Source organism: Vidua macroura, chromosome 15 (assembly GCF_024509145.1).
Source record: "Vidua macroura isolate BioBank_ID:100142 chromosome 15, ASM2450914v1, whole genome shotgun sequence".
Taxonomy (NCBI): Eukaryota; Metazoa; Chordata; class Aves; order Passeriformes; family Viduidae; genus Vidua; species Vidua macroura.
The window spans coordinates 5002890-5015000 of NC_071585.1; the positions used below are offsets into that span (position 1 = coordinate 5002890).

General features: G+C 48.1%; 1 protein-coding gene across 1 annotated transcript in view; it reads left to right on the forward strand.

Moving 5' to 3' along the window:
• Nucleotides 1–12111, forward strand: part of LOC128814689 (rho GTPase-activating protein 7-like) — a 46239-nt gene that overhangs the window by 33010 nt on the left and 1118 nt on the right. Inside the window, exons 4-10 of the mRNA XM_053990779.1 lie at nucleotides 1305–1368; nucleotides 2572–3923; nucleotides 4266–4436; nucleotides 5118–5277; nucleotides 6593–6791; nucleotides 8476–8695; nucleotides 10412–10526. Coding sequence (XP_053846754.1) covers nucleotides 1305–1368; nucleotides 2572–3923; nucleotides 4266–4436; nucleotides 5118–5277; nucleotides 6593–6791; nucleotides 8476–8695; nucleotides 10412–10526 — 2281 coding nt within the window. The remainder of the gene's footprint in view (nucleotides 1–1304; nucleotides 1369–2571; nucleotides 3924–4265; nucleotides 4437–5117; nucleotides 5278–6592; nucleotides 6792–8475; nucleotides 8696–10411; nucleotides 10527–12111) is intronic.

Here is a 12111-nt window from a genome sequence, read left to right on the forward strand (position 1 = left end):
CTCATCTGTTCATGCCTCTGCTTTTGTCAGAGATGAACAAAGTTACCAAATCTGTGACTGAAGGAAATCACTTCAGCACATAGTTTAGTGCCACTATAGTTGGTTGTTTTAGGAATTAAAAGGTAAAGTAAGCACATGTCTGCATTTCCTCTTCAGCCAACCTCTCAGGGATGTTACACTGAGCATTAAATATCTTTTTTTTTTGTGATGTGAAATGGCTGCAAGCTGATTAAAAATAACCAGTTCCCTGCAAGCATGGCAGGCTGCTCTCTAGGATCATGCATAATGGAGTGCAGGAGTTTCCTCCAACTTCTGTTCCAGCCGATAGACAGAAAAAAGTTATCTGCATGAGATCTGTTCTGTTTTCCTGAATATTTTTTGGGTGAGAAGCAAAGGTACTGGTTTGAAGTTATTGCTTTGCCACAGGTGTTCAGAGCACACAGGTGAACCTGCATTGTCAGTGCCAAGTCAGACTCACGGCCCTGTGGAATTTCCCCATGGAACAGTGCCAGGATAGCGTGAGGCTCCTGCTTCAATTGCTACTGCAGTTACCGGAGCCTCCTCATTGTGAGATTGTTTAGCAGAGTTTATTCAGCAGAAATGATGATTTCTAACACTTAGGGCACTGGAAAGTTCCTCTCCTGGCGAGGTGTTCTGGTCCTTTTCTGTGCTGTCAGGTCACCTGAACTCCAGCTCTGCCTGTACCAGAGCACCAAGAGTTGTTCACACACACATCTCCAAAGCACACAGATATTACAGAGCTTTGGGTATATTTTGTTTCCTGGTATCACTTCTGTCCTGAGTGCTCCTTGGGGACTCTCAGTGTGCCTCCTGTTGATGCCACCTATTGTTTGACAACTGATTGACTAACCTGGGGACCTTACTGATGCCACAAGCTTTAATTGAAATGATAGGTAATGCAGTCCTTCCAGGGATACAGGTTAACATCTTGATTTTATTTTTTTTTCAAGAAGCCCACACAGAATTTCATTTATTTTCAAAATCTTAAATCAATATGAAGTTTTTCATAACCAGTAAAGTTAATAATATGATTTTTTAAAATTAAACTATTGATTATAGTTGTCTTCTCTAGTTTTAAGATGGCAGAACTGGAAGTGTGAACATCATGGTGCTGTTATTGGTGCTGGTTTTGGGGGCCAGTGTGTGGGAGTCTCGTAACAGAACGTCAGTCTTCAACAATAATGAAGACTCCATGGTAGATCACAACTAGTTTGGTGCATGTTTGTTTTCAAGCAATAAAATAGTTGAAATTTAAAACTCCTGTGTTTTTTCTCAAACCCTAGAAGGTTGAACACATTGAACAAGTATGCATCAATGAAAGTGGAAATAAGCCGTGATAGGAAACGGGTATGTCTGTAACATACAGTTCCTGTTCTGATTAAAGATGTGTTTAGCTATTGTATCAAACACCTGGGTTTAAAAGTGCATGAAGGACTAGCAATATCTGAACTTTCCTTTCTATTCCATCCCACAAAGCTCTGCTATTTCCATTTTATGTTGAGAAAACATAGGGATGGAGATTGCAACTATGTAATGTTTGAAACTGCAAAGTAGGTTAGGGGTGGCCTTTGAAACACTTTTAAGATTTGATTTGACACATGTTACTGTCCAACAGTTGCCCCAAAGCCCCAGCTCAGCATGGCTATCATTGCTTTCCTAAGTAGTTTCCCACTTTATTTAAGTGCTGAAAGTGAAATTTCACTCCTGTTGACTTAACAAAGAAATTAAAAGGCCAATCCAAATGTTCAGCCAATAGAAGCTGGGTAGGTTTTAGCTGTGCTTTGTGCCCTGCCACTGCAGCTAAATCAGAGTGGTAGCCAAGCTTGGCTGGGCAGCACCAGCTCTGCAGAGCCTCTGAGCCACCACTGTGTATTTACTGCAGGACTAGTGAGAAAATAATGCCATCTTCTGGAAAAATGTCTGGCTTTTGGAGAGTTCTGCTCTCTCATTGGGGCAGAATGGGGCAAGAGAGCCCAGAGAGAAGAGACAGGTGTCTCCCACCTCTCCAACGTTTCACTGTCGCAGTGTTCCCTCAGAGTGGGGACAATCCAGCAAAGGGGGCACCTGGTGCAGGTGGCAAGGGAGGCTGAGGGCTCCAAAAGGGTGCCACAGATACTGATGCTGCCACAGTCCCACAGCTAAACACTTCTTTACCTGAAAATGGATGAGTTTTGGTCACGGAAGTGTGAGAGTGTTTGATTTGTTTGACTTTAGGAAAGGCAGTGTAAACCCAATATAATTATCTTTCAAAACCCCTGGATTTGCCACAAAACAGGATTTTTCACCCTTAGATCAAATCTGTCACTTTTTCCTGTGGTCAACTTCCCAGATTTATCAGCATGCTTGGGCATCATTTGTCAGCATGTTTTTCAACTAACTTAGGGCAGATCTTCAATGACTGAATGGTCACATTTCCCTGTGTTGGTCGTGGGGGTTTTGGAGGTCGGCAGAAAATCTAAGTGTACTTTTTATGTTAAACTGGTTTTTGTAATTTAAAATTTGCCAAACTTTGCCTTTGAACTGGTTTTGTTTTTTTTTTCTCCTTCTAAGAGTGACGACTCTGAAGATGATGAACCTTGTGCAATAAGTGACAGATGGGCTTATGAGAGGTGCAGCCAGCGGTGGTCTCGCATCGAGAGCCTGGCAGGTTTCCCAGCAGAGGAAGGTGCTGGTGCTCCCACCCCAGGCAGTCCAGTACTGAAGATCATCCACAACGAGGACGGTGTCTTTCTGGATCATGGTGAGAAGCACGATGTGTCCTCAATTCACAGCACCAGCAGTGCTGACAGTGACATTGTTAACTCCCAAAAACCTTTTGAAGATGTGGAAACCAGCACGAGCTCCTCAAGATGTTCCTCAATTAAGGTACCCTCACTGGACTCTACTTTTAGTTGTTCTCCTTCCCCCAGTGAATTTTTAAATATCACCAGTGAGGAGAAGCTTTTGGACAAGTCACCATCTAAAAAGAGGAAGAGCCTTCTAAAGAAAATGGAGAAGCTGCACTTAAGGAGCTGCAATTTAAGGAGTGGTCAGTCAAAGGCCAAACCCATAATAAGTGAACCTGTTCTTCTGGAAGGACTTAATGAAGAAAAGATGAAGATGCTGAACTGTGTAAATATTTCTGACCTCTCTGGCATCCGAACAAAGAACAATTCTCCCTTTTCTCCCCAGAGCTGCAACAGCAGCAATCAGTCTGTAAATAGCAGCACAGGGAGCACTCCAAGCCCTGTTACAAAACCAGGCAGCCCCTGTGAAGGAAGGGGGACGTGTGCAGAGCACATGGACTCCAGCAGGCTGTTGCTGGGGAATGATCTATCCCAGCAAAACCTAAAAAATGACATGACGGTACAGAAGAACCAGATGTTTCAAATACCACAAGGCCATAAACCTGGCACTTTCCCCACAGTACTTACAGATAGCTCCCTGTCTCCACCAGACAGCTCTTCTGTCAACTGGAGAACTGGGAGCTTTCACGGGTGCAGGAGGAGCCGGAGCAGAAGCGGTTCCAGGGATCCCCAGGGCCCCAGGAGTCCCCTGTCGGGCAGGGATAACAGGCTGAGTGTGTATGACAACATGCCCACCACCGACCTGGAGAGTCTGGAGGCCGCGCAAGTCGGTGACGACGACGTTTTCTCAGAGCTGAACAGTGTCATAGCAGATGTCAATGGTCTCAAAAAGCTGGTTGATCAGTGGACAGAGAAGTTCTCAGATGATGGGGATTCTGACTTTGCCAGTGACTTGACCTCTTTGTATCCACCCTCCCCTAAAGAAAGCTCTCTTGAAACAGAGGGCTCGGAAGATAAGGCAGCAGGGGAGGCTGAGGGAGAGAGCAGCTGTGGCCTGGGCAAGGAGATTGGTTCTGCAGACCTGACATACATCACAGACTCTAAAAAGACCAACAGGTCAGCCATCCTTGTGTTTGCCTTTGATTCTGTCCACTCAAAATATAACTGCTTTGCCAGAACAAAGTATTCTAAAGTCTGTCCTAGGTAGCAGAGTCTGCACTGCTGGTGGCAGGTACTGCTCCACAGGTACTGATATCTGACCTCTGCTGAAAGTAGGACACTCACAGTCTGCATGAGCACTCAGGCAGTTTGTATTGCCAGAGGCCCTCCTGCATGGGAAGTACCTTGTTTAAGTGCAACTAACTGCAGGTCATTTAGAGTCTTGGGTGCTTCACAGATGCAGGTAGAAAACAGGGATGGTGGAGATGGTCCTAAGGTTAAGCAATATTTGTCCCATAGGCACGGGAAGCAGCATTGGTGTGTGGAAGAGAGTGTGAGCCTGGAAAGCCTTTCCCTCCAGACTGATGGCCAATCAGCTGCCCAGCTGGCCCGCACACAAAAGCTGGCATTGCTGAAACTCACAGCTTTAATGGACAGATATTCCCCTTCCAGTAAGCAGGGCTGGAACTGGTAAGTTGTCTGATGAAAACAATCTGAGCTGGAAAGAGAGGAGTTGATGTAAGCATGTGAATTTCCTTGTCTGTCTATATTGCACATGTTCAAGATGAAGAATTTCTTCCTATTAAATTGCCAGCTGCTTTGTGATTATTTCCATGGCTCCAGGATTTCCTCTGCTGTGGGCTGTGCTTTGGCCCCTCGCTGCTGGTCACGCTGTTACTGATTTTAAGGCACATCATAGTTTCTCTTTAAATTTTCCCAATGGCAGAGCTTTTTCAGAGAACCATCCCAGGGACTGTGGGACCTGAGGTGAGAGTTGACTGGACTGGGAATCCAGCCCTTCAGCACTGAGCATCTGTTTGAACTAAGCCAGTGACAAATTCAGACTTACATACATTTTGTGATAGGGAGCTGGTATATAGAAAGAATGAAAATCCCTGCAGTGCTGTAAAGGGATGGAATGTATTTCCCATGATGATGCTTTATTAAAGTTAATTTCGGCAATTAAATGAGGAATTTATCCCTGTAATTGCCTTTGCTGATTTTCTCTCCCTCCTGATGCTGTGTGTACAGGTATGTGGCAGAATTTGGGGTTGTGACAAGGTGCAGCTCAGCCCTTTCTGATGAGTGTAAAGCAGCAGGTGCAATGTGCTGGACACCTAGTAAGCTGCATCTACTGCTTTTCATTTCCAGGACCATACCAAAGTTCATTAAAAAACCAAAAGCCTCAGACTACAAGGACAAAAATGTGTTTGGGGTTCCTTTACTTCTGAATGTGCAGCGAACAAGCCACCCCCTGCCCAATGGCATCCTGCAAGCCCTGGAGTATCTGAGAAGCCACTTTCTTGACCAGGTATGAACTCGAGGCAGCCCAGAGGAGCTCTGGGCCATGAACAGATCTGCTCCAGGGAAGCAGACTCTCTCATACTTTTGTGAAGGACTTTTTTCCCCCTAAGGCTCTGAATAGGCAGAAAGGTGTAGATCTGAGCAGGTGGCCTGTGAGGAAATACCAGCGCTGGTTCTCTCTGGGAATACCTTTAGCCCTGTGCTGTGTTTTTGTGCCTTCCCTCACTGAAACCCTCTGCAGTCATGTCTCTTGGTGCAGGCAGTCAGGCTGTCTTTGCCTGGGGAGGTGTCATGTCTCTGCTCCCCAAGGAGGCAAATCTGCCAGACAATGTCATTGTTCCCTCTGTTCTGTGGCTGCTGGTAATGCCAGAGCTAATGTGAAAATTAGTCTTGTTTCAGCTGAAATGCACCACTAAGCAGAGAGAAAACATTACAGCAGTGCCTGTTACAACTTTTTCTGGAGCTCAGCTGTGTATTTATCCCCTGAGTGGAGATGGCAGAAGAAGTGTGTGCTGTATATGGTATTTCCATAGCGTAGCTGCAGAAGTGAAGAACTTGTGACATGAGACATATTAGTTAAAGAGAGGGCTTTTCTTCCTCTGCTTTGCCATTGTCTAGATGTGTTATATGATGCCAAAGTGCAAAAGTGACACTTCTGTGAAGTGACAGTGCAAGTGTTTTTCATTTTGAGGCTGTGGTATCCATTCAGTTCATATAAATAAACCAGAGTGTAAATACTGTCTCAGTGGCACAGAGTAAAACTGTCACCAGAAGCTTTGGTGGGGTCAAGCTCATGGGAAACTCCTAAATCTCCCTCAGTTGACAATCATATTAAAAGGAATATCAAAATTTCCCTCAAATGCCAGCCTGTGGAAAGATTAGATGTTTCAGATGTATCAGGTGTTACAGGGAGCCTTGTGGATCTCACAGTCAGTTTGTGTAAGCCAGCACTCGATGTATGTTTGTGTTTGGTGGACACACATTGAAACTCAAGAGTTTCCATGTGTGAACACAGCCTGCCCAAGAAAATGGACATATGTCAATGGTAGTGATTTTAAAAGACAAAATTAGTACTTTTGTCTTAAACAAAAGCCAAACAAACATGAAAATTGGTATGTCACAGCTGATTCTGTGGTCATCAGGCATGGTTTGCCTCACAAAAATGTCCATGCGGCTTCTAATGATACAAAAGTATTTTGGTGCTCAATGTCAGTGCCATAGAGTATTTGGTATTACAAGGAAGGTGAAGGATCACTTATTTGTCAAAATTTTGATTCCCAGTGACTCCTCTCTTTGTCTCTAATAATTTCTTTTACCCACAGGTTGGCCTGTTCCGAAAATCCGGTGTTAAATCCAGGATTCTGTCTTTAAGAGAAATGAATGAAACCAACCCAAACAATGTCTGTTATGAAGGGCAGTCAGCATTTGACGTGGCAGATATGGTCAAACAATATTTCCGAGACCTTCCCGAGCCTATATTTACCAGCAGGCTCTGTGAATCCTTCCTCCACATCTACCAATGTAGGTACCAAAAAATGCTGTCATTTTCCAGTGCCTTGGATATCTTAATATTCAGCTGTACAAGGCAGTGGCCAGACCAGGACTAGTGCCAAGTCCCCCTGTAGTCAGAGGGGACAAGTCAGGCAGGACATTTCTGAAATAACAAGTTCATTGTGGCTCTGGACTTGGGAGCTTCCTGTCTGCATCCTATGAACCAGCTAGTTCTCTTCCCTGAGGGATGAATGTAATGAAATGCTGCAGCAGCCGCCTTAAACTGTGCTTTTAAACAGTCATTTCCTTATGCAAAATTAAGAAATAACCTGGTCCCCTTGTGCATGGGATGGCATAGCTCCTTGAGTGAGAAGACCTGACATATTGATATATTTCTTTATTGAAGTGCCCAAGAACAGCTGCTCTGAAACAGCTGGGAAATGCCAGCAGCTTTCTGCCTGTGCTCACACTGTTACTGTCCTTGAGACTCAACCCAAAAACCAAGGAAACACAAAGCTGAAATATTGCATTTAATACAGTTTAATCAGGTTCTATTCCCAGTACTTTGCCCTCAAGGAATTCACTTTCAAAAAGCAGATGGACTGGGGAAGGAGCTTGAAGTAGAGCTAATAATATTGTTGGGACAGACAAGTTTCTTCTGCTTTTGAGAAAAGGTTTTGAAAGACAAATTTTAAGCTTTCTGAGAGGACTGGTTTTGCAGCCTAACCCATGTGGCTTTTATTGACTTAAGTCAATGAGCAGCTGCTCTTCTGTGTACAGTGTAGGTTCATGAAAGTTCTGATGGGTTTTATTTCATCACCTGCCAGGGTTTTAAAATTTCATCTGAAAACGATTTATTTGTTTGAAGTAAGTTTTTTCTTGCATTCAGAAATCCTCCTTTGTAAGGACGTCTACAATTCCCATGTCCAAAGGGATGTTTAACTGTTTTCCTCCAGTTATTGTAATCTGGCCACTGTCTACCTCCTGTCTCTTGTTTTGGGAGAGAAACAGCAAATGCCCAAATTCTATTCACCCCACTCACCCATTTTCTGGAGCAAGTGCACAGATTCAATTACTCTTTCAGAGATAAGAATTGTGCTGCTTTCACCAAGGAGTGTGTTTTGTGTGTTCTGTGTATGTGCTTCTACCTGAACGGAGGGAGAAGTGATCTTCTACCCTTTGCAGTGGTATTAATTGGAGAAATTCTTGTGCTGGGAATGCGTGGCAGGATGAATCAGACCCACCTTCCTGCCAGAGCTGTTTGGCCAGACAGTCTCAGTGGGGGTTAGTGTGAATTAAAATCTGTTGGCAAAACACTGGTCTCTGAATTGAGTTATCTGAGAGCATCTGTTCTCTTCACACTTAAAGCTGAAAGGAAAAGACAGTAGAACAGCTCCAAAGTATCACTGCAGAGTAATATTTTATGGGGAGACAGGTCCTTATTTGGATTGTAGCTCAGTTCAGGGTATGTTCATTAGCATGGTGTTCAAGATAAATTGCAAGTCAGGCAGCAGCATCCCTCGGTGTGAACATGCACTTATAGACAGTAGAGAAATGGTTCATGTTTGATGGGATAATGGCCTTTCCTTGTCTGCTGTGAGCCTGGGACAAGGAAATGGATGAACCTACAAGCTCAGTGCCCTGCCTGGGACCCTGCTGATGGATGCTCCTTCTGCAAGTCACGTGTGGTTTTTGTCACGGTTTATGTTTTCAGACGTGCCAAAGGATGAGCAGTTTCAGGCTGTCCAGGCTGCTATTCTCCTTCTCCCAAAGGAAAACCGAGAAGCTTTGAAAATCCTCCTGTTCTTCCTGCGAGATGTGGTGGCTTTTGTTGAGGAAAACCAGATGACCCCAACCAACATTGCTGTCTGTCTGGCGCCTTCTTTATTTCACCTCAACACCCTGAGGCGGGACAGTTCCTCCTCCTCCACCAGGTATTGGCACCTTGATGCTGGCAGTGCTGCTGTCCACAGTGCTCTTGCTGGAGCAATGCTTTCTGTAGCTGGCCTAGGGTCAGTGTGTGATTTTGAGGGGGAAATAGACTGTGTGTGCCTTGGGGTTTGCCTTAAATCTGGTTGCTCAGGTGCAGCAGGAGCTGCCTGCAGTGCATGGAGCGATGCAGCCGCTCACTGCCCAGTGCAGAGGGCTGTGGTAAGGCCCCATTGCAGTGCTCCTGACCACTCTGTGTGTGTCCCTCACCACTGCTGCACTCCCCTGGTTGCCCAGGAGCCCAGCATGTGGCCCACTGCTAGCATTAAAGTGGCACTGGCCATTGGAAATGCGCTCCTGCACTGGCCACCTGAGCCCAGGTGTGGCCTTAAGGCCCTGCAGATACCTGGCAGATTGAGGCAGCTACTGGCACTGGTTCTGCTGGGTGATAAGGGGATCGTTCCTGCCAAATCAAGCCATGGGGATTCTGTAAATTTATCTTAATAAGTAAAAGTATCTGGGTTGCATAACATCCCCTGTTTGTACGTGCAGTGAGGAAGGTGCCCTTGGGCCAAAGTAGACAAATAATCTCTGAGAGCATTCATGCCTTATCTGGCCTCCTGAGGCAGGGCTGTTTGCTCTGCTCATGCTCCTGGGCTGTGGACAGACAGATCAGGGCAGGAGAGCACAGCTGAATGTGCAGCAAGCATGGTGCTCCTGACAGCGTAGCGAGCTGAACACCTCACTTGGGGATCTACAGGGGAGGACTAGTCCCAAAGCAGAGGCTGTCAGATATGCTGTTGGCATCTTTCAGGCTCTGGATAGCACAGGGGTAGGGAAAGAAAACACTGAGGATTTTCTTTTGAATGTCACAAAACATCAGAAAATGCCTCAGGCATGCCTGTTTTGAGCTGGCACACGGCAAGGGAGCCACGGGGCCACTGCGGGGGCACCTGGGGATGCGATGGAGTGGTGGCAGCAGGTCCTGCTGGATTGCTGTGCTGTTTGAGCTCCTAGGAGCTACACTCTGGGACTTGTTCCTCTTTGCTTTACATCAGCGCTGCTCTGAAATGTTAGGACCAAAGATAGCAATGGAGTTCTCTCTTTGTTGTCAGTGTTCAGAAGCCAGGATGCTTTGAAGCTTTAGCTCTGCTGTAACTGTGCATTAATGCCTTGGTGCAGGGTTCCCACTTCAAAGGGCGCAAGCTGACAGGTCTGACTCTGAGGAGCAGCACTGAGGACTGTTATCTTCTACCCAATTTTCAAGCCATTTGGCAGGAATGTACATAGATAAAAGTTTCAGAAGCCAAGACTAATGATGTAATACCACTAGCATGAATTAAAAGAGGGGACTGTTTTTAAAATGTGTTGGGTGTGGTTTAGGCCAAAGGATTTAAAAGGTTCTACCTGGGCTTTGCAGGTATCAAAGGAGCTTGATATTGAAGATTATACACAAATAAGCTTGGGTTCATTGTTGTTCTTGGCCAAGTGTGTGATGATGTGTTTGGGGAATAAATTCCTTGAGTTGCCTTTCTTGAGTGTGCATTACTACTGGTCAGTAGTGCCCTGGACACCTTTGGGACGTGCTGGGAGGGAACTGACCTTCAGTGGTCACATTGCATGAGCCCTACATGGCATGTGCAGGTCCTTCACTGCAGAGTGTTTGTGTGGCTCCCAGCACTTCGCTCCCTCAGCCTTCCTCTCACCTTCCCCTCTCCTAGATCCAGTCAGAGGAAGTGCAGCTTGGGGAAGCCAGACCAGAGGGAGCTGAACGAGAACCTGGCAGCAACGCAGGGCTTGGCCCACATGATAATGGAGTGCAACAGGCTCTTCCAGGTACGTCACTCACTGTCACCAAATAAAAGCTCTGGGCATCCTGGGGTGGTGGCTGGCTTGGAGCAGCAGCTGGGCAATGTCCCTGCCAGCCCAGCTGCTGCTCTGTGCCTGTGACAGATGGGAATCCTGCTGATGCAGGACAAAATGAGCATTCCATTCCCCCCTTCATCCCCAACGTGATGGGCTTCACTCCATGGGCTTGGGACAGCTTAGAGAGCACCTGTGGGGCAGTGGCTGCCACGTGCCCTGGCAGGGAGGCCCTGGCCATCCCTGCCGGAGAGTGGGTTGAAATTGTGTTGCTGGGGCCTGGCCAGAGCAACAGCCATGCCTGTGCCTGGCCACTGAGCCCAGTAATCTGAACCTGGACCTTGGCCCACAGACTGACTTCCCAGCTTGACCGCGGCCTTTGCCCGTCATTATGGACTTGCCTAGTGAGCCTTAGACTGTGGCTATCCCTGGTTGCTGCCCCTGGACCTGATCCTGACCTCTCTTGCTGACTCACCTTCCTGGCTCCACCTCGGACCTCATCGCCGTGGACGTGTCTGATGATCTTTACTCTTGGCTGACCCTGGCTGCCACCTCTGGCTCAGCTCCAGCAGTGTGGGACAGGGCAGCTGCCCTGCCAGCCCTGTTGTTCCACTTGACCCCTGGTCCCTTTCCCTCAGGGGTGCTGTCCACACTCAGCTCAGACCTTCTAATCCTCTGCTCCAGCTGCTCGTCTGGGCAGGGGACACTGCCCCATGGCTCCCCTGCACTGACACATGGCCCTGCCCCAGGGCTCCCCCAGCACTGATTCCTCAACCTGTGCCTGGCTTCTGAGTGACACCCCACCCCAAGACAGCTGAGCTTCCCAGGGGTCTGATCCCTGCATGGCATCAGTCTCCAGCCCAGACAGGGCTCCTAAGTGCCCCCCTCCACCCCCAGCCCAACTATGGGCCCCTGTTTCCCCAGCAGTGGCCTGAACCCCTCTGCCCAGCTCTGAGGCCTCTTGGGGTGCCCTGACCCCACTGCCTGCCCTGTACCCTCTGGTCAGCCCTGGCAGCACGGAGCTGGCCCTGTTCCTGGCTGCATGGCCCCATGGAATAGCCCCATGGGAACTCTGAGCTACCCTTGCACCCATGGACGCTCCACACACCCCTGCTATGACCACTGCTGACTCCAGCCCTGAGCTGTGGGGCAGCCCCTCACCCCGGGGTGCTGGGGTCCTGCTGGCGTGACCCCCTCCCTGCCAGGGTAGGCACTGGGTGCCGAGACTCAGGGATTGCCTGGAGAGGGCTGTCCCCCTTCTGCTGGAGGCCACGGCTCAGTGTGGCAGCCCCTGCCATGCCCGTGCCTGGAGGAACAGCCGGGTCTGCTGCTCTGGACCCAGACCTGGACTGGTCACTGTGGCCACCACTGGACTGCGGCCGACGCTGCTTCTGCCACTGAAGCTGAGCGTGCGTGGCCCCCGCGAGCAGGACTCGGCTCGTCGCCGCTGCCAGCCCAGCCTGCCCGGCGTGGGCCCAGGTAGGGCGGGAGGGGGCCTGGCTGGAGAGGCTCTGCCCCAGCCCCAGGAGCAGGGAGAGCTCCATGGCACGGGTGTGGG